The sequence below is a fragment of the Micropterus salmoides genome, unplaced genomic scaffold (assembly GCF_014851395.1).
Source record: "Micropterus salmoides isolate LMB-PRFRI ecotype aquatic unplaced genomic scaffold, ASM1485139v1 Ms_hic_scaffold_14, whole genome shotgun sequence".
Classification (NCBI taxonomy): Eukaryota; Metazoa; Chordata; class Actinopteri; order Centrarchiformes; family Centrarchidae; genus Micropterus; species Micropterus salmoides.
Window position 1 is genome coordinate 530,548 of NW_024040485.1, and position 27,671 is coordinate 558,218.

Here is a 27,671-nt window from a genome sequence, read left to right on the forward strand (position 1 = left end):
TCCTGATAGGGATTCATGTTTCATATACACCATCCATCCATCGTCAACCGCTTATCCTGCGTACAGGGTCGCGGGGGGCTGGAGCCAATCCCAGCTGGCATCGGGTGAAAGGGCGGGGTCCCCCCTGGACAGGTCCCCAGTCCATCGCAGGGCCACACATAGACGAACAACCACTCACACCTAAGGACAATCAACCTAGCCCGCATGTCTTTGGATGGTGGGAGGAAGCCGGAGCACCCGGAGAGAACCCACGCAGACACGGGGAGAACATGCAAACTCCACACGGAAAGGCTGTGAGGCAACAGTACTAACCACTGCGCCGCCCGTTTCATATACACCCCTGGTCAAATATATAGTAATAATTTATTTATTTATCATTAATAAAACGTACATGTCACTGTAACAAGTTTATGTTCAGTTGATCAGTGTGCAACATCTCCAAATATAAAAGGAGTGTTTGCCATGAAGCAGACAGGGAGAACAGTGGTTTAGGCCGCCGGTTAAGTTCCAAAACAGTACAGTAACATTTCATATCACAATTCACAGGTAAACAACACAGCCCAAAGGTTATATTGTGTTTAATAAAACACAATATCATTTGTCTGACAGACATGCAACTGTTGTTTTTATTGAATCATATTCATCTCAAAACTAAATGGCCTACAGTAAACGACAGAATAATAGAACATGGCACAACTAGATCCACAGGGGGATCAGTAACAAGCAACAAAGGCAGTAAGTCTTTACACATTATAGATGTTTTATAATGCTTCAATATAATGTTTGATTTATTTTGATGTTGTATTTGGGAATGTAATATTTTTCATAAGCATATAAGATAAAGAGGTTCAAATATATTTTACAATGCATATTTATCTTTTCATAAAAGAATATAATATTTATTTTTCATAAATATCTAAAGTCATAGTCTTAAAGGAATATTCGAAATCTAACCAAAAAAATGTTGTTCATAAACAAACACAAAATAAGTGATATGCTTTCAGTTTTGTTGTTGCAAAAAACACACTTTTCCTCAACATCAGTCCTGAATCTTAATACAACTGTTGTTGATTTGATCCACATATTAGAACCAAAGTTTCACTTGCTTATGTCTATATATATATGAATATGTACATATATATGTGTGTGTGTAATTTGGAAGCAAGTGAAAATTTTGTTATTGAAAAATTATTCGATATCGATAATTATCAGAATATTTAGGAATATTTCTTTGCGGTTTAAAGGTTGATTTTTGCTCCTGAGTGAAAGCTGAAGAAACCAGGTTGTTAATAATTAAACGTTTCTTTATGGCCAATTCAATTCAATCAGCTTTATTAATCCGACAAGGGGCAATTAGTTAAGAACAGCATGTCTGCAAAAAACCCCAAAGAACCCTGCAGGGAGTTTGAAAAAGTTTGATCGCAGAAGGGATAAAAGATTTGGAAGTGTATAAGGACGCACAGGCAACAGAGAATCCACCTGGCAGAGCACGTCCCGGACAGGCTGGGATCCTCGCTGCCTTCCGGACTATTTGTTGGTTGCGGAAGACATTAAGTTCTCTCTGTTTCACTCCGATGATGTAAGAACAGATTTTTACAATGTTGTTCAGGCTGTTCCTGTCTTTAACGGTCAGATTGTGAAACCAACATAAAAGACAAAGTCACTAAAAGACACTAAAGGTTGACCGGCGTGACAGAGGAGGCCCCCGCTACACAATGGCGGCGCTGTTTATATCGAACTTAAGACGGTCATCAAAAACAGTGGCCAGGTATTTCTATGATGACACAATTTCCACCTTTTCATTATGTGTGATGTCTGAAACAGCATCTCTATTTATCACACCATGAGATAAAGTCGGTCAGAGACAGATTTTGGACCTTGGAGGAGTGACAACAACGCAGTGTCATCGGAAAACTTCACCAAATAGCTGCTCTCCTGGTAAAAGGCGCGGGAAAGGGGGTGCAGAGGGTGCTGCAGCACCCCCTATTGACAGGGAGGAACACAGTGTGCAAATTACATGTGCAGACTGCATAATGGGCACCATTGGTACTCTATGACAACATAAAATACAGCAGGTTAGTGCTGAATGCAGAGGATGCTCTTGATAATACAGCCGCTGTTTTCACTATTTTGTCACGATTATAGCAGTTACATTGGTGTGATGCGCGGATCAGCTCTGACAATATCTGAACAATCATGGACGCACAAATCATCCTACGGCCCCCAACCCAACTAATTATTTTCTCAGATTTATCTCACCTCTACGGGTCCTTTTAACTTTCCAGCTGATTTCTTTATTGTGTTGATGTACGAATGTTTTCTTGCAGTAATGTCACAGCAAATAACCTGGGTCATTTATGTAGGAAAAAGTAAAACTGTAGTTCTAAATTTGACAGGACAGACAGGGGAAACTCTGCAGAGGAAACAGAATTCTACTTTTAGCTTCTGAAATCATTTAGACGCTCTGATGGATCTCAGGATTGGTCAGGAGGACGACTGATGTACTCCAGACAGTTTCACTGTATGAACCTGGACAGTGTGGGCAGCCTTTTGGATGTGAAGAAGAACACAGAACGTTAATCAACGTTAGATTCTGATTGATCCTGTCGGCGTGTCAATTCAAATATTATGCTGCTGTGCCCCTTGCGTAAATGTGCACAGCGTCTCTTTTAATGGGAAGACGCTTCACCCTATTTCACGTTTTGCCCAAAGCTGTGCCTGCATAAGGTTTTTGTGTGCTTATTGTGTTTCCCCAAGTGTGGACAATAAGTGTGGAACAGTTTTTCAAGGTGAAATGATGGTGGAGATGGTTAAATCAGCTGCGCCCGCATGCTGTTTATTTAATTTGATCGTGTTATCACTGGTTTTTATGAGAATGATTTAATTTATGCATACATACATACAATTACGGAGGTACGGACCTTGGTGATCTCATACGACCATAACCACTCTGTTGAAGGAAAGTGTGTCAGTGCGTGCCCGCACAAAGTCGTGTCATGCGCTCAGTGTTGGGCAAGTTACTTCCAAAATGTACTACATTATAGATAACTAGTTCCTGTCATTTGAGAGTAATTAGTGATATTACAATATTTCTGTCTCTGAATTGTAATGCTTTACACTAGCCTACCTTTGCATTACTTTGAGTTCCTTTCACTGCTATTTAATGGGCGCATTATTGTGATGGTAAGCTGTGCTGCACAGGTGGATTCTAGTGAAGTGCAGAGTTATATCCGCGGATTGGGTGGGTCTTTGTCAAAAAATTAACCTTCTGATTAATAGGGGGTGGCTAGGTGAAATAGGATGAATCGTCTCCCCATTAAGAAAGACGCTGTGCGCATTTACGCACGAAGTACAGCAGCATAACGTCATTGATTATTTGAATCTCCCGACACTCCGACAGGATTGGTCAGGATGCCTCTCTGACCATGAAAGCAATTATTTAAAGCACAAAGACATAGCCTCTAGAAATCTATTTAGGCATGATCCTTCAGGGGAGCTACCGTCTTGTTAAGAGGAGCTGAGCTCCCCTGTAGTTTGCACTCTGCCTTCAGTCTCGACCAGCAGATTTCCGCCACAGGAAATAGCGTTACTCTTTACTCGTTGATTTGTTTTTCTGGTGCCAAAATGTTTATAGGTGTTGTTGAGTTAAATATAATTTTTAAAAAACCACTTAACTTTGGGTTGAAAATGAGTTGTAACGTGCGTTACTGAGATTGTAAAGGGTATAGGCCTAGGCCTAATAATACCGATTTATTTTTAGTAATGCGTTATATAACTGCATTAGAGCAAAAAGCAATACATTACTGTAATTGCGTTACTTTTGTATTCGCGCATTTCTACTCTGCAGCACCCCTAAGCGAAAGTGTCTCCCCGCGCGCCTGTCTCCTGGGCGCTAAAGGACGCCCCCTTGAGGTGATCCTGAAGAGAGGAATATGCAGTCTTAGAAATGACCCTCTGCACAGTTAAAAATCTAGTTGGTGAGGCAAGTTCAAATCACACAGCAGCTTGTCAATTAAAAGATGTGGTTGCATTGTATTAAATGCTGAAGAAAAGTCTGCAAACTGTTCCCTCTACAGATGACAGCACCAATTTTAAACAATTTTCTCAAATACCTTCATAATTAGTAAATTTAAACCATTTCACAAATCTGAGGTAGAACATTCAAAACTATTATGATAAAATCTTTTCCACAACATCATAAATATCTTAATAGAAAAATGAAGTGCTTTGGAAGTGATTCAAATGAATTAAATCATTGACTGGACATTTGTTATATTGTTATGGGGGAAAATTATATAGTGATAATTATGATTATTGTTTTATTACCATTTATGAGCAGAACCACCAGTTTGGTGTGTTTTGCAGGGCCACTGAACCCACACCTGGTCCAGTGGGCGGTAAAGCCCATCTTCACCTGCTCTCCTCTTTGTCTGCCGCTGAAACAATCCATTTCCCTCTAAGCCTCCTGTTTCCAAAAGCGTAATGAGATAGCCCAACCCTGTAATAGGCTAAATTATTAGTGATTAGTTCCATCATATGCTAATTAGCTCATATGTAAATTGCGGGCCAGATGAATCCCAGCGCCCGTCTCTGTGTAATTAGTGTGTAACTCCTCTGCATCCTGTGGAACATGGGGAAGTTGGTGGCCAAAAGTGCGTCTGATGCAACAGAGGGAGGGACAGGGGACTAATTAGAAATATCTCACATGAAGCATTTCTACATTAATTAGAACATTTTCTGTGTCCCAATACTTTTTCTCCCTTCGCCCTACAACCGGGCTACGTCAGAGGACATCACAAACCAACAAGGAGCCCGACTGCAGCTTAATCAAAGATGTGCCTCCTTATTTGCATTTCTAATTGGAATTAATTAGGATTGCCCAAACTGTGTGTGTGTGTGTGTGTGAGATGTTCTTGCTTATGTGGATTTCTTCATCCAGTTGATGATGTCATTATCAACAGCACATGGGCAGCAGGAAGCGAGCAGGACAGCTGTGTAGCATCTATAAAGAGCACTTCTTGGAGAAGGCCAGGTGAACTGAGTCAGTAAACTCTTTAAAAGAGGACCGGCGTTTTGGCTTTTTCTCTCTCCTTTAATGAGTTATAAACCTTTTTTGTGCATGTAATAGGTTTGCAAAGTGAAAAAGGCCAAAGTCCAGCCCAAAGGGAGTTCCCATCTGCCACTGAAAACTGAACCTGAACACAGCTGGATTGTAGTTAGATTAAAACTTTTAATGCGAGAGCCTTTCCTAATTTGACTTTCTTATAACTGTATTTTGATTCCTTGGCTGCTATTTCTTGTTTTTATTTAATTTGAAACCTGATGGGTTTATTTTTCTGCCCTTGTAAAGCATTAGTTTTGAAAAATGCTCTATAAATAGATTATAATTGTTCCTTCTTACTGCTCCTTGTCACCAGGATGCCTTTTCTCCAGTGGTTTATAGATTCACGCCATTCAGCGAGCCCTGCAGCCGCCTGTATGAAAGCCTCTGCATTTTTCCCTTTGTCACCTGTATGTCTGCATCATGTGGAGAGCAGGTTTCCCTCTGTCCCCAAGCCTTGAAAATCAGACGCTTCAGTGTGAAACCTGGTGGTGACACTCGTGCCACCACAATAAAACGGTAAAAGGTAAATGTAGTAGGTATGAAGTTGCTAGGAAACAGGGCTACATGCTCACCCGTTAATATGGCTGCTGGTTTTTTCTCATGCTGCACTGTAGGTTTCACGTCTGTTTGTTGGCCGAAGGTTGAACAGCTGTGATAGATGTTGGATACATTGAAGTTCTCCCTGTTGTGTCTGCCCACCAGGGCTGTCTCTGCTACAACTGGAGACTAAAATCGTACAACAGTTTAAGATATGCTGAATCAAGGTGTAAAAAGACCCTATCACGATGCATTATGGGAAGTGGAGATCCAGTGTTTTTGGATTCTCAGTCAGGATGTCTCAGCTTCTGCTACTTACATTCTGACCGTACAGTAAATCCCCGGAGCAGCCTTAATGCTACAACAATTTTAGAAAATTGTTCTTCCAACAGTTTGGGTTTTTCCTGTTTCAACGTAACACCCACGTACACAAAGCCAGCTCCATAAAGACAAGAACTTGACTGGCTTGCACAGAGCCCTCACCTCAGCCCTATCCAACACCTTTTGGGATGAACTAGAATGGAGATTGCAAGCCAGTAAAAATACCCACAGACAGTCTTGTAGAAGAGTGGAAGCTGTTGTGACTGCACGGGGTCCATATTAATGTCTATGGATTTAGAATGGGATACCATAAAAGTACTGTGCAGGTCACCCACTACTGTTGTCCATATAGTGCATTTCCCACCTGGAGACCAAACACTGGTCCCTGGCACTCACTAAATACTGCAGGGTCTCCACACAAACTGAAACTCTCAGGTCCAAAAGTTTCACACTGACAAAACACACACAGCAGCACACACACATAATATGTAGCACATGACCTTGGCTCAGGCTGTCTAATTCAGACTGCTGTAGTTTTGAGGGCAGCACCGCAGGCGATGCCGCATGCCCAACCGCCCCTCCCCCTCCCCCTGCCAACATGACTGCCGGCTATCTGTCTGACAGCCAGCAATTAGAACTTCACCAGTAACTACCCCAGACCGTCATTACCAGTTAATTAGATCAAATCTATCAGGAATTATCTGCTTAAACCTGGGAGGAATACCTTCAAGAACACTTAAACCTCAAAAGTGAGGACAAGCAGAGGCGGAGCTTTGTTCTAAAACAAAGTGTGTGTCTGGAGCTGATAGTCTGACTGTGAACACAGCTCAGTTATCGATTCCCAAATCATCTGTTCATGCTCAATTATTAAGTGGCATTAGAAGTTTCTTACTACGGCTTTATTCTGCAGGCCAAAGACACTAACTATGCCTAAATATAAAACATTTTGGGGACATAACATGATTAGAAAGGAAACAAAGCCAAAGACGTTTTAGGAAACAAATGTACAATTTTTATTCCAAAAAGCAGCATGTGAGCTGAAGCCTTTACACATTCTATTTGAAAAACAGGAAAAGGGTTCGAATCCTCCATAATTTAAACATTCATTTCACAAAAATAACATCCATTTATTTATTTATTCTCAAACAGGTAACAAAAAGCTACAAAATGACTGGGGAGCTTTGCACAGAAATAAAAACATAGAAAAGTCCGTGAGGCTTGACTGTACACAGGTGGCTTCCTGATCTGTCCTCCTCCTCCTTCACGTCATCACTGCTTCATCATCAAGTGAACTTATATGTGTGACTGTCAAGGAAACTGACACCTGTCACTGCACCACAGTACAAACACAACTACTGCAACTGAAGGGCAACACAACAGCAGCAGCAGCAGCGTCCTACTCAGCACGCTGGGAGGGGACCTAACATCTAGCATTTAAATAGGATGGACAAAACATTAGAAACACCTGAAGATAAATCAACATCTCGAAACAGTTTCAACAAAAAGTGAACCCTTATGAAAGGAGGGTTTACTGTTCAATTAGATCTAGCTTTTCCAAAGCATGACATGATTGTTTATGACTGCTGACTGGGAGTTCCTGCCCTCCCCAGTTGCATTGGTTTAATTCATCATAACAGTGGACGCCATGTGTTTTTGTTATTGCTATTACTATAAAGTAGTAATGCTTGTAGAAGAATCTGTACTACATTACTGTCAGGATGAACTAAATAAAGACTTGTCAGCGCTGATGTAATGTTCAGTACATGATCTGGTTCTGAAAGCCTTTAAAAATGTAGGAACTCTTTTTCAGGACACTGTATTTTAAAGATAATTCTGTAAAACTCCAAATCAATTTACAGATCTTTAGTGTAAAGGGTGTAAACATTGTTTTTCATACTTGATCAATGAACAATAAACAATCAATGAGCATGCACCTGTGGAATTAACAGCATACAGATGGTAGGCAATTAAGGTCACATGGTCACTATCGCCGTAACCAGCTATAAGGTCACCGAGGTCTGGACTTCTTTTATTATATGTAGATTAGCATATCAGGACAATAAAATAAAATAAATAAATAAAAAACCATTGATAACACAATCAACTTAATCAAAGGCTTTAGGACCATATGGATGCATGTGATTACACTGTTGCAACCCTCATTTCAGCTTGATCAGTGTCCAGACTTGGGAAAACATGCACGCAAGAACTGAGAGCATAGCTAAATATTAAACTGAATATTCAAAATTTCCCGACACCCCAACAGGATTGATCAGGATCTAATGTTAATTCATGTACTGTGTTCTTCTGTCTCCCACACAGTCCAGGTTCATGCAGAGGAACTAACTAAAGCAGCCGTCCTCCTGACCAATCCTGTGCTCCATTAGAGCATCTAAAATATTTCAGAAACTTAACGTTAAAATTCTTTTTCCTATGCGTGTCCTGTCAAGTTTATAACTGCAGTTTTTACTGTTGCTGCTTAAATGTCCCTCAGTATTTGCTGTCAAGAAATGATGGAGCTGATCAGCGCATCACAGAACTTCAGCTCCTATAATTGTGACAAAACGAGTGCAAACAGCTGCTGACATCAGATTATTAGGCTGTCATATCAACCAGAGCATTCAGTACAGAGCTGCTGTCCTTTATGTGCTCATGTAGTAATATTAGTGCCCACTATGTCGTCTGCACGTCATTCCACCTGTACAGTCCTGTGATCAGTGTTGGGAAGGTTTCTTTTTAAATGTAATTGGTTAACAATTACAAGTTACCCAATTAAAATGTAATAGTAGTGTAACTATTTTATTTACTTTTTCAAAATAATTAATTAAATAATAAAATAATTACTTTTTGATTACTTTTCTAATGACTTTTTTCTGCAGTTAACCATTTTCTAAAGACAGCCTGAGAGGCAGTTTAACTGGCGTGGTGCAGAAAATTCAAACATGAGAACCAATTAAAAGCATCAGAACAGACTCTGTGCACATGAAAAACATGCAAAGCAACAAAATGAATATTATTCAATATATAGCCGAGCTTTTCACAGAAACTATTTAGATAGGACCCCCAATGTAATCATGATATTACACATCATAGGCTACACATTTTATTCTTAGTAACTGTAACTAGTTAACTCCCTGTCGTAGGCCACATTTGAGATACATTTAAGCCACTGTGTCATTTCTTACAGGTAGTGGTTTCACTCCCACCAAGCTGAGGGCTGAGATGATATTCTGTTTAAAAGGTTTCTGGGTTTCTCTGCAGTGCATGATAGCTAACATTGCTAGGGCCCTGTCCACTGTACTGAAATCGCAGCTACCATTCATTTTCTGTTCCGTTACACCCCTAATAGATGTTTAGTTTTAGATTAGTGGGCCTATACCAAGATTCCCCTGTCACATTTGTCACACTACCTCATCATAACTCTTATTGTATGCAATTTTAGTGAGCCAAGAAGTGAAGAACATGATGAACAGCCTGGAGTTAGTGTGTTCTTCAGCCAAACAGTGTTGTGCCCACTGCCCTTCACTGAATTATTGTAAATAAGCTCTATTAAAGAAACAAAAAATCCAGACCTCACTAATTTTGAAACCCTGGTTACGGCCTTGCTTAGAACCCTAAAGACACATATCTACTAACTTGCATGAACGTGCCTAATGGTGCTTTCAGACCAAAAGCGAAGCGAGTGTATGTAAACTCACCGCCCCGAACAAAGTCAATGCAAAGGCACGTAGAGCTGCGATTTCCTGTCTGGCAGCGCCGGCAACACAAGGGCAACGCGAAGGAATTAGCATGTCGCTGAGTCGCGATAGCCTATGAACGTTGAGATTGTCTGAACGTCATCGAGGCTTCAGAGCGATGGGCACTACTTCATATTTATATAAAAACCGGACAAAACTGGACATTACTTGGAGAAAAGAAAGCGAGGAGGTTGAACTACCTGGTGAGTTCTGAAAACATGTATCTGTAACTTTATTCCATTCTATGGTTGTACTTTACTGTGACCAAGTTAGCATAGCATAGCCCTGATCGATCCAAACTCCATTCAGAAAACAAACATTTTAGAAGTTGTTGTCCTGCTGACTTGCTGACAGAGCATGTGTTCGTATGTTTAACAAATCTGCATCATGTTGTAGTTATTTCGGCATCAGTTTAATCCATTTATTGCTATTTAATCACAGCAAAATGTTTGGTTTGGGTTCATACAGCTGTAGGAATGGCGAGTTGTGTTTATTCGTGCCATCGCGTTGTGTGTGAACACTTGGCAGTTGTCCAGCGATAAAACCCCGCAAGGAGAGCGCTGTGAGGACTAAATTTGCGTTTGGTCTGAATGCCACATTAGGCATGTTGCAAGGAGGCATTAGGGCTGAAGATGTCTGTCTGTGAAACTGTGTTCAGTTTATGTCTTAATTGTTGAATCTTTTTATGTTCATACAAATCAACACATGTTGAGTTTGCTGAACACAAAAGCATTCATAAGCAGTCATAAGAGGGAGGACGTTACTTTTGTTGTCAGTTTATTTACTGCTGCTGTGTGGCGTGACATTACTAGGAGTCCCCGTCAGTGTAATCCACAGGTGCTGTCATGCTAAATGCAGGAATGATGCAAGAAGCAGCAGTTACTTATTAAAGGTAAGTAAAGGATATGAGTCATAGTCGAGTTTCTGGGTCAGTACTCCTGTCAGGATGAACTCCGCGTTGTGGACATCTAGACAACAAATACAGCAGACAACATCAGAGACACACCTAGAGACAGTCAGCACAAGTTCTAATGGGACAGAGTTCATGTGGTGCTGCCGCTCACCGTACTGTTTTTAAACTTTAGAAGTTCTGAGGAACTTTCATCCATATAGAACACAGAAAAAAATGCAGTAAAAAAAACACAGTATAACGCAATAAAGAATCACAGTAGAGGCGATGGACTTTCTAAAAATGGAGATGGAGGTGCAGGGATCGCCAGATGGGACACCCATGCAGGCAAACAACTGACCTAACCTACACTACTTCAACTTATCCTCGGACCTGTTGACTAAGCTAGAGAGGCAGTGGGCATTATTATTATTATTATTTTGAAAGAACATTTCTCACTGGCTCTGAATACACATCCAGAACCATGGGTCACGGAGGGGTGGGATGTTGATCAGCCTACAAATCAGCCACCCAAACAAGCAGTGGAGGGAGGCTTCAGCAGACTACGCTGCAGTGTGAGGGAGGAGATAAACAAAAGCAAAACAAGCTATCAAACGCCACAGCCAAGTGGATAGCTCCACACTGCATGCTGGTTAGTACTGGGGAAGATGTCGGTCTTAGGAACGTTCTTAAAATCACAATGTAGTCGCTTGGCCCCGCTCTACGTAGACTGTTAATGCTGCTCTCTGATAAAAGAAAATTATATATTTTTTATATTCCCTGTTATCTAAGGGGGTTCTGAGTGGAGTTCATTGTATGTTAACGGTTTTGAGTGGCAGCGAAGCAGCGCCTTCCTTTATTTTATTTTTTTTCATTTTCTTACTACTGCCCCCGTGTGAAATATCACCTCAGTGTGATGAATACCACGTCCTTTTCTCTTTTTTTGAGCCATGAATAATTGTGTAAGAATATTATCCTGGAATGTAAATGGCCTACAACACCCCATAAAGAGAATTTTTATCATACCTCAAATCTCAACAAGTACAAATAGCATTTATACAAGAAACCCATATGAGTGAACTGGAAGCTACATTGAAGAGGGATTGGGTTGGCCATATACAGTATCTCACAAAAGTGAGTACACCCCTCACATTTTTGTAAATATTTCATTACACCTTTTCATGTGACACTTTGCAACAGTGTAAAGTAGTGAGTGTACAGCTTGTATAACAGTGTAAATCTGCTGTCCACTCAAAATAACACATCACCGCTGGCAACAAAAGTGTGTACACCCCTAAGTAAAAATGTCCAAACTGGGCCAAATTAGCAATGGTCCCTCCCCAATGTCATGTGACTCGTTAGAATTACAAGGTCTCAGGTGTGAATGGAGAGCAACTGTGTTAAATTTGGTGTCATCGCTCTCTGGTCACTGGAAGTTCAACATGGCACCTCATGGCAAAGACCTCTCTGAGGATCTGAAAAAAAGAACGGTTGCTCTACATAAAGATGGCCGAGGCTATAAGAAGACTGCAGAGACCCTGAAACTGAGCTGCAGCACGGTGGCCAAGACCATACAGCTGTTCAACAGGACAGACTCCTCTCAGAACAGGCCTCACCATGCTCGACCAAAGAAGTCGAGTGCACGTGCTCAGCGCCATATCCAGAGGTTGTCTTTGGGAAACAGACGTCTGAGTGCTGCCAGCATTGCTGCAGAGGTTGAAGGGGTGGGGGGTCAGCCTGTCAGGGCTCAGCCCATACGCCGCACACTGCATCAAACTGGTCTGCATGGCTGTCGTCCCAGAAGGAAGCCTCTTCTAAAGATGATGCACAAGAAAGCCCGCAAACAGTTTGCTGAAGAGCAGCAGGCTGAGGACATGGATTACTGGAACCATGTCCTGTGGTCAGATGAGACCAAGATAAACTTATCTGGTTCAGATGGTGTCAAGCGTGTGTGGCGGCAACCAGGTGAGGAGCACAAAGACAAGTGTGTCTTGCCTACGCTCAAGCATGGTGGTGGGAGTGTCCTGGTCTGGGGCTGCATGAGTGCTGGGGAGCTACAGTTCATTGACAGAACCATGAATGCCAACATGTACTGTGACATACTGAAGCAGACCACAGGGCAGTATTCCAACATGATAAAGACCCCAAACACACCTCCGGATAGATTTAATGAAGATAAGGAAAAACACCCTATGGATCCAGGAAGTTTTAGACCGGTCAGTCTGTGGACTGTAAAATACTGACAAAAGTTCTGGCCACTAGACTAGAAAAAATTCTGCCATATTTCATACATCCTGATCAAGTAGGAAGTAGAATGACTGCTATCTCTTTGGATGCCCAAAAAGCATTCAATAGGATGGAAAGGGGCTTCTTGCGGTATATACTCTCAGAATATTTGGATGTCAGGACAGTTTTATCAAATGGGTGAATGTTATTTACTCAGACCCAAGGGCGGCAGTAACAACAAATGGATGACATCACCCTTCTTTAACTTAACACGTGGGACCAAGCAAGGAAATCCTCTTCATCCTTATTGCAGCAGCTAGAGGTTCCAAAAATAATGTAAAAAGCAGATGACTGAGTCCAGTACTAAAGGAGTTTTGTAATTACATATTACTGATTATTGAGGACCCTCTGTGGTCAATTCCTTAAGTTCGATCTACAAGTCCTTTTTCAAAACTATCGGGCTACAAAATAAATTGGCAGAAATCCGAAGGCATGCCAATAATCGAAAGGATGGAATCAATCAACAATCACCACGTTTCACTTTAAGTGGATCCAGACCAGAATGAAATATTTAGGTATTAGGTTGGGTCCAGATCTGGAATATTTAATTGCCATAAATATGTCCCCTTTAATTAAGAAAATTAAACAAAATTTAGATAAATGGAAGCTGATAAATCTTACCCTATGGGGAAAAATGAAAATTATTAAGATGGTCATCGCTCCACAATGTAATAACATCTCTATGATGATATCAGTAACCATTTCAGGGATGGTCCATTTGAAGGAATCTTCAAACAATTTAATTAAAGAGTTTTTATGGAATGGAAAAAAAAACATCTAGTCTAAAGAAGTTATTTGCCTCGGGAGACAGCAGGTCATTAGCGATCCCAAACGTTGAACTGTATAACATAGCATTTGAAATAAGTAAGCTGGCAAGACATTGTGGAAATTACGGATCTGACCCCAGGTGGGTGCAGATGGAAAAAGTGCTCGCAGCTCCAGCAGGTGTTGTGGATTTATTGTCACAGAAGAACACTAAAAGTCATGAAGAGGAATGAAATTTCATCCTATAACATCCTCAGTGGACAAGGATGAGATCACATGAAATCCTGGGGTTTTCTCAATACAAACAAAGCTATTCCTCTATATAGAATAACCCTTCAATCTGTTTTGGGAAAAAGGTATTGTTATTGCAAATATGGTTGGCAAAAGGCATCCGTTTGTTGATGATCTGTATGGAGAACACTTTATAGGTCATTTGAGGGCCTTAAAGTACAATTTAATTTAACTGACAAAGGAGGATTTTTGGAGGTATTTACAATGGAGAAGTAGTATGGCATGTGTTTTTGGACTGAAACGGGAAGAGGAAAAGGCAAATAGGGATCAGGAGTTCCTAGATTCTCCACGTTCTCCATTCTGCCTCAGTATTTTATAGGAAAATGTCAAGCATGCAACCCGAACTGTATGGAGGCTTGAGACTAATATGGCAAAAAGATATTGGTAAGGATATTGATGAAGGCTCATGGCAGGATATTATCTCAGATGTGGGAAAGGCTAAAAACAAACTCATCCATTATAAAATTGTACATAGGTATTACTTTACACCGAATAGGTTGTTTAGAATGTGCTTGACCCAGGACAATAAATGCTGGAAGTGTAACAAAGAAGGGGGTACATTTCATCATGTTCTATGGGACTGTCCCATGGTAATGCCTCTTTAGAAGGCAGTACGGACAAAGTTTGAAGGGTGGTTCAGACAACCTCTGCCAGAATCTCCACAACTATAGGCTGGATTTACATGCCGAATAAAGAGTACTAAATAGCGTGTGCATTCTAACATATTGCACGTGCAACTGTAGTACCTGTTATGGGTGATTTACTAAGAATTATTGTGTAGGTGATAACAGGAGCAAACACAATGGAGGTGACAGTATTTATGAGGGTTTTGCGTGTTTCAATGGTTTTCCCCATGGAGAGTCGGGAGGGAAAGCAGCCACCACGTAAAAACCTTGGTTTGTTTCGTAAAGTCCGTCAATATGTGGAAATCGTATGTACCTGCCCATCCTGCCTGACATTGCACTAAGTACTTGGGACAGCACACCTGAAAAACTGCTTTGGGAAACCCCAGCAGAAACAGCTACAGTATGCTGGAAAGAACCAGACGCGAGGAAATGCCAGCAGATCGTGCTTCATCCAGCCAGAGGGAACAATCACCGATCGCGCTGCGATCTCCTGTCCCTGGTCCTGTACGCCCCAACGCCCCATTCCCTCTCCAATACCTACAATGGGTTGTGTCGCTATTATGACCGGCGCACTGTGAACAGCTGGTGATTGTTCCCTCTGGCTGGATGAATTTTTAGTGTGATCTAAGCACTACTGCAGCTGGGGGCCCTCGAAGCGCCACGCAACTTTCTAAATTCTTCCATCTGACGGAGAAAAGAAGTCAGGTCGAAAACAAAATTTGCTTTATTGGCATGAATGTTAAAACAAGAGTATTGCCAAAGCTAAAGGAAATTACAAAAAACAATTCAATTCATATAGTTTATCGAATAAATAAAATAATTTTATTCTATACTATAGCAATTTATTTGATATAAAATAATATTATCTAATATTTTTAAGTTTTCCATGTCTTCTTTCATTATGCCTGTCTCGTGCACATAAGGTTATCTGTTTTAGAGACACATGCGAGAGCCCGGTGTGGGCGGGGATAATGAGGAGACTGCAGCGCACACAGAGATGAGAGTTATATTAAATCGCACACTTTTTGCAGTTATGTAATCGCACATGACCACATCACAATTGAGATTAGATTAGCTGTGCAGCCCAATTTTAATCTGTATGTACAGTTACATTATTAAAATGAATAAAAACTTTTAGCGACAAAAAACAAGGAAACAGTAGAACGCAGTAAAGAAACGCATCAGCCACAGATTGGTCCTGACAGGGATCAGTAGACTCGGCTTGGGATATCCTTTCTAAACGTTTGTAATACTCACCACTTGTATGCATGTGTATGCGTGTGTGTATCTTACCAATGTTTTTCAGGAAGTATTCTCTACAGAGGTGGAGGTCATTGTCACAGGAAATTAAGATGATTTCTGGAAGGTTCTGCAACAAAACAAGAGGGTATTAAAACTTTTTTTGTCAAATAATCATAAGCATTGTAAGTGCCTGCTGTTTTTTTCTTAAATGTTCAGTACTGAGTTTGTTTTATTTTGAAAATTATTATTATCATCATTCCTGAACACCTACCATGGGCTGTGAGGACTTTGGATAACACTAGGGCTGCAACTAATGATTATTTTCATAGTCGACTAATGTGTTAATTATTTATTCGATTAGTCGACTAGTCATGATTATTTTTGTCACCCCTAACCAAACCATTTAACTAATTAAATATCTTTCAAGTGAATTACTGATCTCCAATACATAGCCTAACTAGCTAACGTTACAATTAAGTGAACAAGGTTTACTGTTCAGAATGAACACCACTATCAACGCCAGGGGGAAACCAGGGAAGAAGACAAGACAGCGTAGGCTCCCCTATAATTCACTGACTGGCTACATCACGAGCCAGATGTTCCTTGATGTACTTCAAACCATTACTCATTACTAATAACTTTTTTAAAGCTGGGTCTCTGACATTGCCAGCGTGGTGTTGGAAAGATTTGTGCTTTGGTGTTCATGAGGGAGAAAGACAAGCGAGAGGATGTGCTGCGCGCGAATGCGCTACGGGGCTGATCTGCAATCAAATAAGATTTTAAATAGGCCTAGTAAAAAAAATAAAAAACAATGAAAATCAGTATTTGGCGGTCAGCGTTGCTAATGTGGCAAATAAATGAACGTAGCCTATAGGAAACACTGCCTTTCCTCTGTCTCTGCAGCTCTGTTGTTGCTGTTGCTGTGGTCTGAGGTACTGGGACCAGGCTCTGTGGGCGTGACTGGCCGGCCGGCTGCCATCGCTAACCCCGTGGGCGCTTGTGGAGCATCTCAACCCCCGAAACGTTTGAGCCACATTTTCAATTCACCATCAACTTTGGCCAATACTCAAGTTCTACACAGTTGATTTCTCTGCTCAGAACCTCTCAAAAGTGTATTTAGTGATGAAAGAGTACAATACATTCTGCTGCTAGCCTCGTTCTCCGTTACGTTCCGCTTCTTGCATGAAAGCTTCTTCTTCGTGAGTAGTCTTCCAGTCGAGCAGTCATGGCGTACAGTGGAAGCGGTACTGCCCCCAGCACTTCCTGTAGTGCATTGCAGTTAGAAACAAATAGCCAGAAATGTTCCTAATAAGAAGATTGCTGTCTCTCCCTTAAACATCCTCTCTGTAACAATGCGTCGACAATGAAATTTCATGCGGATGAATTTTTATAGTTGACATCGTCGATTACGTCGGCTAATCGTTGCAGCCCTAGATAACACTGCATATTGTTGAACACTTTTCATACCATATTTATTTTGTTGCATAGTAAAAACTTTTCCAGTAAGAGCCCGTGTTCTTAAGGATATACACTTGACAGGTTCATTAAAGAATTCCAGGTAGTTTCAAGGACCTTGTTCTGTTTATGCTCCATGATCTTTCTGTAGGAGGGCTGTTTGGCCAGCAGCTTTCCTCCAGCACTTTCCAGGATGGACTTCATGGTGCTGAGGCTGGGTACGATCCCCGGGGTGAGGTAGAAGTATTTCCCCTACATCACACATTACAGAACACAGACATATAGTCAGACACAGAGACAGTCAGGCAGTGAAGGACCAGCTGTGTGAGTGTACAAGAATGCCACAGCATGTTGTTGCCTGAATCTTTCCTTCCATCTGATCCACCTGGTCAGCGTGAAGCTTGTGGTCTTACCTTGAAGAGCGGTGCACTGTGTGCTCTCTTTAGTGACTCCTCCAGGCTGAATGCAAACAACACCTCGGCCTCTGCATCCCTTAGAGTGCAACTCTGCTCATCTGCAACACACACACACACACACACACACACACACACAATGTGAAACATTACACAACAGGGAAAGGGCCTACTCAAAACAGTTAATTCAATCATTAAACAAATTTTTCCTTTCAGAAATCCTAATTCTTTTCAGGAGGACCTGAATGGCCACTCCAGTTGCTCTACAAAAAACAGAGGAGTTACAGGCCTGCTTTGACTGCACTGACTGGAGTGTTTTTGAGGCTGCAGCCACTGACCTGGACGAACTAACTGACACTGTGACATCTTACATCAGTTTTTGTGAGGACATGTGTGTGCCGACTAAAACCTTCCGCACATACAACAACCAAAAACCCTGGTTCACAGCGAAACTCAGGCAGCTTCGTCAGACCAAGGAGGAGGCCTTCAGAAGTGGGGACAGAGTCTTGTACAACCAGGCCAGGAACACACTAACTAAAGAGGTCAAAGATGCAAAGAGGAGCTACGCTGAAAAGCTAAATAACAGCTTCACAGCCAATGACCCTGCGTCAGTGTGGAGACACTGCAGACACTCACTAACTACAGGAGACAATCCCCCAACACTGCTGGTACTCAATGACTGGCAGCTGAGCTGAATGGTTGCTGCTGTAGGTTTGTCACACCTCTCCCCCACTCCAACACCATCTTCAAACAGTCACCTTCCCCATCTGACACGCTGTCACCCCCCCTCACCAACCCCTCACCTGCACTCATGATCTGTGAAAAGGACGTGAGCCAGCTCTTCCAAAAGAAGATCAGGAAGGCTCCTGGCCCAGAAGGTGTGTCTCCATCGTGCCTGAAAATCTGTGCAGACCAGCTGGCCCCCATCTTCACTCAGATCTTCAACAGATCACTGGAGCTGTGTGAAGTTCCCTCCTGCTTCAAACGCTCCACAATCATCCCAGTCCCCAAAAAACACCTGCAACACCTCGACTCTCCAGGGACATATACAGGGATCCTGTTCGTGGACTTCAGCTTGGCGTTCAACACCATCATCCCGGATATCCTCAGCACCAAACTCACCCAGCTCACTGTGCCAGCCTCCACCTGTCAGTGGATCACAGACTTCCTGACTGACAGGAGTCAGCAGGTGAGGCTCATCTGTGACGGTGATGAGTCGGCCTACAGACGGGAGGTTGATCAGCTGGCTCTCTGGTGCGCTCAAAACTGTGGAGATGACAGTGGACTTCAGGAGAAGCCCCCCCAATCTGCCCCCCATTACCATACTCAACAGCCCTGTGTCTGCTGTGGAATCCTTCAGGTTTCTGGGATCCACTATATCCCAGGACCTGAAGTGGGAGCCCAACACAATCATCAAGAAGGCTCAGCAGAGGATGGACTTCCTGCGTCAGCTCAGGAAGCTCAACCTGCCTAAGGAGCTGCTGATCCACTTCTACGCAGCCCTCATCCAGTCTGTCCTCTGCACATCCATCACTGTCTGGTTTGGATCTGCCACCAAAAAGGACAGGAGCAGACTACAACGGACAGTCAGGACTGCAGAAAAGATCATCGGTGCCAACCTGCCCTCCATTCAGGACTTGTACATTTCCAGAGTCAGGAAACGGGCAGGAAACATCACTGCAAAGACACAACCTGTTCCAGCTCCTCCCCTCTGGTAGGCGTTACAGAGCACTGTACGCCAAAACCAACAGACACAGAAGCAGTTTCTTCCCACAAGCCATCACTCTGATGAACAGCTGATTTCTGACTCACAGTGTCAGGAACAATAATGTGCAATAACCCAGTAACTCTGCCTCTAATCAGCCACCTGTTTACTGGTTATCACTTATTATTTATTCACCATTCTCTATTTCAGAGCTGTTCATACTGTTATATTGTCATTTACTGTATACAAAATCCACCTACCTACATACATAACACCTGCAAATAATACTTATTTATTCCAGCATCCTTTGCACTATGCTCCATCGCAATGTTTACATGTTTGCATGTATGTGTATGTGCACCTGTATATCTCATCCACCTCTGACATGTACGTAGTAATAATAATAATAATTATTGTTATTATTATTATTAAAGCTGCAAGCAGCGTTGAGTGAGCCCTCACCCCCATGCAAGCCTTGTGTGCAGCGACAGCTGGAGCCTTTACATCACATGCCACCTGACACAGCTCTGGAGTTAACAATGCACAAATCACACAGGTGACGTGTCGAAAATATCTCTCAAAGTTTCTTTCAGGTGTCAGTTACTTATTCAATTCAAAGTGTCTGACTTCCAGTTGGGTTTAGGCTATAGCTGTCAAAAAACAGCTTCCTGTTTCATGGGGAATAATAACTCACCAAGGCAACAGCATTTAACAAGAACTTTGAGATGGATGTGGTCATCCGGCTATGAGCATATATGCTTCACTACATTTTGTCCGCTAAGGTGCTATGTGGAGTAAAAATATAAAATGAGACATAACAAATAAAGTTTGAAACATGTCCTTTCAGATGCCAGTAGGTGGCGCTATCACTATGACTAGATATTAATATGCAAGTCTCTAAGAGGTACTTTTGGGACAGATCTGACTACATCTAGTCCATTTACATGCTACTTCCTCAAAATTCAACACCACGCAATCAAAAAACGCTTTGTAATTTAACATCGCAAGGCTCTTAAAATGGCGCAACGCACATTTGAAGTCGATTGGGTTAAAGCACTAGGAGGAGTTCGTTAAAGTACGGAGTGTATAAACGGGGAAAGGTCTTGTAAATAATTCAAAATGGCCGACTTCCTGCTCCAAGAGACTTAAGCTTGATTTATACTCCTGCATAGGGGCTACGTGCATAGCTATGCCGTAGGCTACGCACAGAGCCATGCATTTATACTTGTGTGTCGGTTTCTCTGTCATTCTGCAATTACATGCTAGTCAGCGGTAGCATACAGCGTCCACTATGTTGACCTTTGCCGGCCGAGCAGGCTAACTTCTGGTTTAGCCCTCCCTTAACGTGAATGGGGGTAAAATTGTATATGTGCAGCTGGTATAGCCTTTTTTTTTAGCCTTTAGTTTTAAGACTGTTGTTCGCTAGACAAAGTTATCAGCCCTGTTAAAATGACAGTTAACGTGAGTTACAGTTGCACTTAGCTAAGCAAGCTAGCTAGCTCCGCCGTATCGTCACTTCCGGGCACTTCCTGGTTGCAAAAACTCGACATGGCGGCGACCTACGGGCCAAACTAGAAAAATGGCAGTCCACAAACCAAGGGGTGACGTCCATTTCTTATATGCAGTATATGGTTGTGACGGTCAAATTTATTGATCCATCGTGTTACAGCCGCTGTTTTGGCCGATAGTAAAAGTTAATTCAAAGCATGGGGCACTTGTCGGCTTGGAGGCATTGCGAGGCTACCCAGCCAACCAATCACGGTGCTTATGGTCCGCGTCACCTCGACGTGTAGTTACATTTTTGAGGAGGTGCACGTCGTAGGTGACGGCATAGGGTAGGGGGGGCTACGCTATTTTCAAAGATATTGTCAAACACTGTTCCTGGGGCACTTTTAATAGTTATAGCCGCTACCCAGAGAGGTGGAAAGTATAAGTACGATTTATTCACTTTCCAAAACGTGAAACAAATACAGGAAAATGTTGGCTGTCTGTTGTTTCTAATGTAATGTTAGTTAGCTAACGCTAGCTAACTTACTACTGAATTAAACGTTATATAGCCCTACTGTTCTGCTGTTTAATGATTGTAATAGTGAATGGAGACCTACCCAGCTTTCCAGAAGCAGTGTTGATCCTTAATATCATTGTACTCTTTCTCAATAGTAAATAATAATACAGTGGTTCACTTTTACTCTGTGATTGGTAGGCTTTTGCTTCTGTCTTTATTTTTTTCACATCAGTTTGACACACTGAATACAACCTTCAAATGCACAATGCAACTGCAAAACTGTCTGCTTCTTTCTCAGATCGCCAAGTCCAACAGGTCTGAAAGTTTGTCAGACTTCGCAACAGTAACTAAGGGGGGCGTGGCTTAGCGAAGGGTCAATTGAGCCAATTTCCCACAACCACGCCCCCTATCAGCAAATACAAAACAACCGTTCTGACGAACGTGCAATCTACCCCTAGCCATGTGACTACCCCTAGCAATGTGACAGCTAAAAAGGCTTTAAGGGGCGCTATAGAGCCAACATGCAACCCTCAGTCTTAAAAATGATATCAAATCTAAACATTACCAGTTTGAATCTGGCTGCAAAGGGCGTGGCGCTACAGAGCACCCTTGCCACGCCCAATCACTACAGAATATTGCAATTTTCACCAGTTCTGATATGTGCGCAAACGTTCATGACCAGGGATAGGGATTGATCCAAAATTTCTCAAATCCCAAAAATCAATAAGGTCTGAGCTTATCGATACTGCTATCCAGACCAGTGGGTCCTACAATGTAGCATTATGTCTCGAGCGTCAAATCTGATTTAACTGGACTAGAAGAAAACTCATGAAAGCCGCCAGCAGAGGGAGAGGCTGCGCCATCGCGATGGAGATGGTGAAGTTACGTTAGCTCCAAACTCGAGTTGGCGACAGCTATGCTCATTACATACTGTAAGTGCAATAAAACCTTTGCGTTATCAATACACCTGTCTGTAAGGTAAACATGTAGAAAGGGGTCATTTTATCATCTCTGTCCTCAGTCTGTCGTCCTGTATGTTATATAAAAGCACAGCAACGTTAGCTTGGCGGGTAGCCAAATGTTGAAAACAAGCTAAATAGAAAGCTGTCTGTCTGGAGCATAGACTGGTCTGTAGTCTTAACATTTGGCACATTGTTGTACACTCAGCTGCTGGCAGAGACAAACCAGCCGCTCCTCCTTCCATCAGGTAATGTTACCTAAAAGGCAGTTAACAGCAGCAAAGAGGAGGAGGGACTGATACAGGCTGATGTCTGAGTTTTTATTCTTTCTAAACGTCCCTCACTATTGTAATGTCAGATACTGAGTTTATATATAGTGATTTGGCTGCTGTAGAAACAACATTTCGCTGTATTTAAAATATTAAAGTCTGGTAGGCCTGATACCATGCAGCCCTGCCTCATGTCCGTTGGGTCTGGCCTTACCAAATAACCGTCATCAAATAATAGTAAAGTATTGATAGTGGTATCGATAAAGAATCGGATCATTAAGCAGTCTCAATAAGGGTATCAATATCAATAAAAATGAACGATCCCCATCCCCGTTCATGACGTTTCGATTATCCTAAGACCACGAAAAATGCCTTTCCAAGGGAGAATAATAATAATAATAATAATCATAATAATCATCCGAGCAAAAATAATAGCTTCCTTGCACTTCATGCCAAGGACACCGCTGGTGCCCTGGCACTTTCTCGGTTTCTCTAATAATAATAATAACTACAACTGCAAGCAGTTATAAGTGGGGTCCAAGCCTCCCGGCGCAAGCCGCCCCCCCTGGCCCCACGGAGGGCACGCGAATTGGCCCGGGCCCCAGAGATGGTACGTGCGAAGTTTCGTGCCGATCGGACTTGCGGCTTCGGAGGAGTTAATTAAAATTTTCTTGTGGACGTAGTTTTCGTGTCGTTTTAGCAAGATATTAAAAACACCCACCCACAAACTTCTGGCTCCTCCAGCTCTCCTCCAGCCACTCTGGGCTGACGATGTGTTTGACCACAGACATGGCAGTGAGGAACTTGACGGTGCGGGTCACCTTACTGGCCACCAGGTGAGTGACTTTCTGACTGCTGTCTGCTACTTCACCACCTAAAGCATGTAACCTCTGCAGGGGAGGAAGAGATGAGGACATTTAGCAGCAGGAATCAGAGGACAGGAATCAGTTGAGAACAGAAAGTTAGTGACCTCGTTGCTCACAATCCTATTTAAGAGATGTAGCTTAAGTCAAGTCAGGTTTACCTTTGTGTACTGCTGTACTTGTGTGGGCTCAAAGCCTGTGAATAGGACTCGAGGAGTGGACTCTGGAGGAAGCTTCTTACTGGGGGACTGAATCTCCTCCAGTCTGCACACACACAATTACACTTTAATCCACAATATCATCATTCCATGGTAACTTAAACAGTTGCTTAGTCCAACAGCGTGTATCGAGATCTCCTGTACTGACCTGGCTTTCTTGTTTGCAGGCATGTTGTTAGAGTCAGTGATCTTCTGCTTCTGGAGCAGCTGGAGACACTAAACACCACACAAACATCCACAAACAGACAATCCGACGCAACACAAAAACAAGTAGAGCCGCATCTATCAGTTACTGCCAGTTTGGTCTCTTGTATCAGTACTGATGGCACAACTTGTGTAAGCCACATGTAAAACAAATCTGGTCTCATTGGCTCATTTTTATGCCCATGTGCTGTACATTTGGAGACAAACATGGAGGGGTTTGCCCTTCTGTTAACAGAAATCCAAGGACAACATAATTATCTTCACTAGAATAAAAGCAGCATTTAGTCAGCAGCAGATTTCAAGACCATCTACAGCCAGAGACGAGTAAAGAACATTCCACTTCCAGGTCCAATATTTTTACATTACATACATTCTCTTACACAAGGTAACTAGTGCAAACTGTAAAACACCATACAAATTAGAGTATCGTTAAGGACCGCACAAAACTTATCATGATACAAGGGTCTCAACACAATTGTATCACAATATAGGGCTGTGCAATCTGACCGTACCTATCGTTTGACAATAGTTTACGATCGTTTACATTTATGCTCTATCGTTAATTTCATTGTGTCGCAAATTCCACACTTTAGCGTAATATTACTGCGAGGGGAGGGCGCTTTGCACCGCAGTGAAGTTAGTTTTAAAGCTAATAAAAACTAATATCCAACTTGAAACTAACTTCACCACGGTCCGTTCTTCCACACATGCTGGTGTTGCGGAAAAGAAATTTGCATTCAGGATAAACAAACGTGGAGGAAAGAGTAGATTGCTCAGAACAGGGGCGGCTGTGGCTCAGGAGGTAGAGCGGGTTGGCCGTTAATCGGAAGGTCGGCGGTTCAATCCCTGGTTGCGTGTCGAAGTGTCCTTGGGCAAGATACTGAACCCCGAATTGCCGAATGTTAGTTTCCGTTTGAGCACTTAGGCTCAGTGTATGAATGTGTATGAATGATGAATGCAGATGTAAAAAGCGCTTTGAGTGGTCGAAAAGACTAGAAAGGCGCTATACAAGTACGGAGCATTTACATTTATAATTTCAGATCATAGTAGGCTATAGTCTACTATAGCTTACCATTAGTAGCCTAATATTACAGCACTTTCATTTTTGTGGGTTGTTATCACTCCTTAAATTATTGTGCAAGACAAATGCTGCACTTGGTGGTCATTATTTATTTGAAATGCTTTTTTTCAGTTCTGATCATTTTGGCGCTGGTTATTTTCCTTTGGCGCTCACTAAAACCTCTTTGGGGGCCGCCAATAATTTCTCTATGCAAGTGCTCAAACAGAAACTAACATTCACGCACATTCATACACTGGCGGAACAGCCGCCAGGGGCAACTTGGGGTTCAGTATCTTGCCCAAGGACATTTCGACACGCAACCAGGGGGAGAGCCAGGGATTGAACCGCCGACCTTCCGATTAACGGCCAACCCGCTCTATCTCCTGAGCCACAGCCAGCAAACTACAAACGCCAAAATACACAAACATTAGCACTAATAAACCCTTAACCACAGCGGTGTAGGGTAATATCAGAGAAAGGTTTTATTAGTGAGACAGCTGAATCTCAACTAATAAACTGTCTGCAAGCAAATTATCCAAATCAAGTGTAACCTGTAAATATATTATTATACTAACATTATACTTTACTTTTATACCTTTATTCCTCTAGGTTGTGGATATATTTTGTTTATCAAATGGTCAGAAATTACAAGAAAATGCATATATTAAGTCATTTCCTTTACTGTACGCGTACCAGCCATGCTTACTGTCGCGCAAAGTCACCCCCCATAGCCCCATTCTGAGCCAGGAAAAACCCTGGAAGCACACTGTGGAGTTCAGCTGAGAAACTCACCGCTAAAGCTTCGGGAGATACTTTGATCGGCGTTCTCCAAGCAGCTGTAGAAAAATATAAGTCACAGTTTCATTTACACACACACCAAGGCATAAACAGTTTGGCAGCTTATCACTGATGTTTAAATATTCTTTAGATATATCAAGCTCAAGGCCTGACTGTTACTCCTGTCCTGTAATAATACATACAATACCCAATAATTTCTGACTGCTAACAGGTGGAGGTGGTTGTGCAGTTATAAAAAACAACACACTCCACCAAGCATACTGCAACAGAGGAGTGTGTGTGTGATAACTGCCTGGCTTACTGCATGTTATTTGCTTTTTTTTTTTACCCTTCCTTATTCTATCACTATTTGCCAACTGCCCCACTATAATAAAACTTAATTATAGCACATTGAGGTGTACATACCCAGCAGGTTCTGGACCAGCTGTGGGTTAGGCACCAGTGGTTCAGGGTGTGTGTAGATGGAGTATCTGCTGTGCTGAATCTGTCTCAGTGCTTCAAAGTTTCCCAGCAGTATGTCACACAGCCATTGGGCATTCACACATGGGATCTTCCACTCCTTAGCCTTCTCATATTTCAGCCCACTTGGTCTGAAGAGAGATCAGCAAGACGACAATATCACCAACACTGTACCTGGTCCTGACAGGCCATCATGCCTGGGTTGTGCAAATCTAACACTTTTAAACAGATTTAAACACTTAAATCTGGCAGGTAGGTCATCCTGGAAAGTTTAAGTTTTTTGTGGATGACAATCTTACTCTTTACAGATGAGCACGGTGTTGCTGCGACACAGATATCCAGTGTATCTGGCACCGGCTAGGTAGGCCATCAACTTCAGGTCATCCCTGTCAGCATCCACAAAACCTGTCACTGATATAATCTAAGAGGAACGACAGTGACAGAAAGGTTAAGAGTACAGAGATGTCAGAAACATACAATGGTAAAAAATAATATTTCTACACTTTCCAAAGTGTAAGAATAATATCAAAGTTATATTGTGAGAGTAGGACGTATACGAGGCTGTCCAGGTCACTGCTTCTCTTTGGCTACGTTCAGACTGCAAGCCAAAGTGACCCAAATCCTCAGATCTGATCTGTGAATAGCCCAATTCACATGGAATCTGATCTTTTCCAGTTCGGATGTGGTCCAAATCCGATACAGATTGGATCTTTTTAAATGCGACCTGACCCAATCCTGGATTCTTCTTCACAGAAGGAGCTAATAAGGTGGCGTAAGATAGTCAGAGTTCTCTTCCTTTCACATATCTATGTCACTGAAGTGGTTCAGGTTTCAAAGGAGACTTCTTGAATTCACAATATCATTAAGACTTTCACCTGGTTCAATAAGCTGGGAAGTTCCACGACAACAACAAGGAAAAAACATTTGCAAAAAATGTTCATCTCCTAAATAATTAAATGGAGACGTAGTTTTCTTCATCCCGTACACAAACAGCTTTCAGGCTGGTGACAAACATGCTTGTGTGAACCAATGTGGCAGTTGTTTGTGGGAGTTGGACGTACGTGCTGAGAGCAGGGTTTGGCTCCTGGAGGGAAGGCGAAGGGCAGATGTAACGTCCGATGAGGAGGTACCATCCTCTTCCTCTTCAGTACAGTGTTAAGCCAGTGGGCTGTTACACAGCGCTTCCCTTCTCTGAGTGCCTGGCAGACAAAACACCACAAACATCAACATCAGTGACAGAGATGACAGTTTTTGAATCAAACTTTGTTAAACTAAATAAAATCAAGGAGCAGAGCAGCTCGACAGGCTGTCAGTAATCTACCCTTTCTCTTCAAGCTAGAAATTCATTCTTCAGATGCTCTGTCTTTAACTGTCAACAGGTAGAGTTTCTGACCGGTGTATTTTCTATATTGTGTCATATATGGTATGTACTCCCTCTGTTATTCGATGATGGGTTTCTGATAGC

General features: G+C 42.3%; 1 protein-coding gene across 1 annotated transcript in view; it reads right to left on the minus strand.

The window, feature by feature from the left end:
- Positions 1 to 6,951: 6,951 nt before the first annotated feature.
- The window catches only part of paxip1 (PAX interacting (with transcription-activation domain) protein 1), a 40,781-nt gene continuing 20,061 nt past the window's right edge, over positions 6,952 to 27,671 (minus strand). The window contains exons 12-23 of the mRNA XM_038717162.1: positions 27,268 to 27,405; positions 26,506 to 26,627; positions 26,153 to 26,337; positions 25,742 to 25,785; positions 23,834 to 23,901; positions 23,629 to 23,731; positions 23,326 to 23,494; positions 17,667 to 17,767; positions 17,371 to 17,505; positions 15,850 to 15,925; positions 10,607 to 10,667; positions 6,952 to 7,261 (exon numbers count right to left, since the gene is read on the minus strand). Of these exons, the coding sequence (XP_038573090.1) occupies positions 7,246 to 7,261; positions 10,607 to 10,667; positions 15,850 to 15,925; positions 17,371 to 17,505; positions 17,667 to 17,767; positions 23,326 to 23,494; positions 23,629 to 23,731; positions 23,834 to 23,901; positions 25,742 to 25,785; positions 26,153 to 26,337; positions 26,506 to 26,627; positions 27,268 to 27,405 (1,218 nt within the window). The 3' untranslated portion in view covers positions 6,952 to 7,245. The remainder of the gene's footprint in view (positions 7,262 to 10,606; positions 10,668 to 15,849; positions 15,926 to 17,370; positions 17,506 to 17,666; positions 17,768 to 23,325; positions 23,495 to 23,628; positions 23,732 to 23,833; positions 23,902 to 25,741; positions 25,786 to 26,152; positions 26,338 to 26,505; positions 26,628 to 27,267; positions 27,406 to 27,671) is intronic.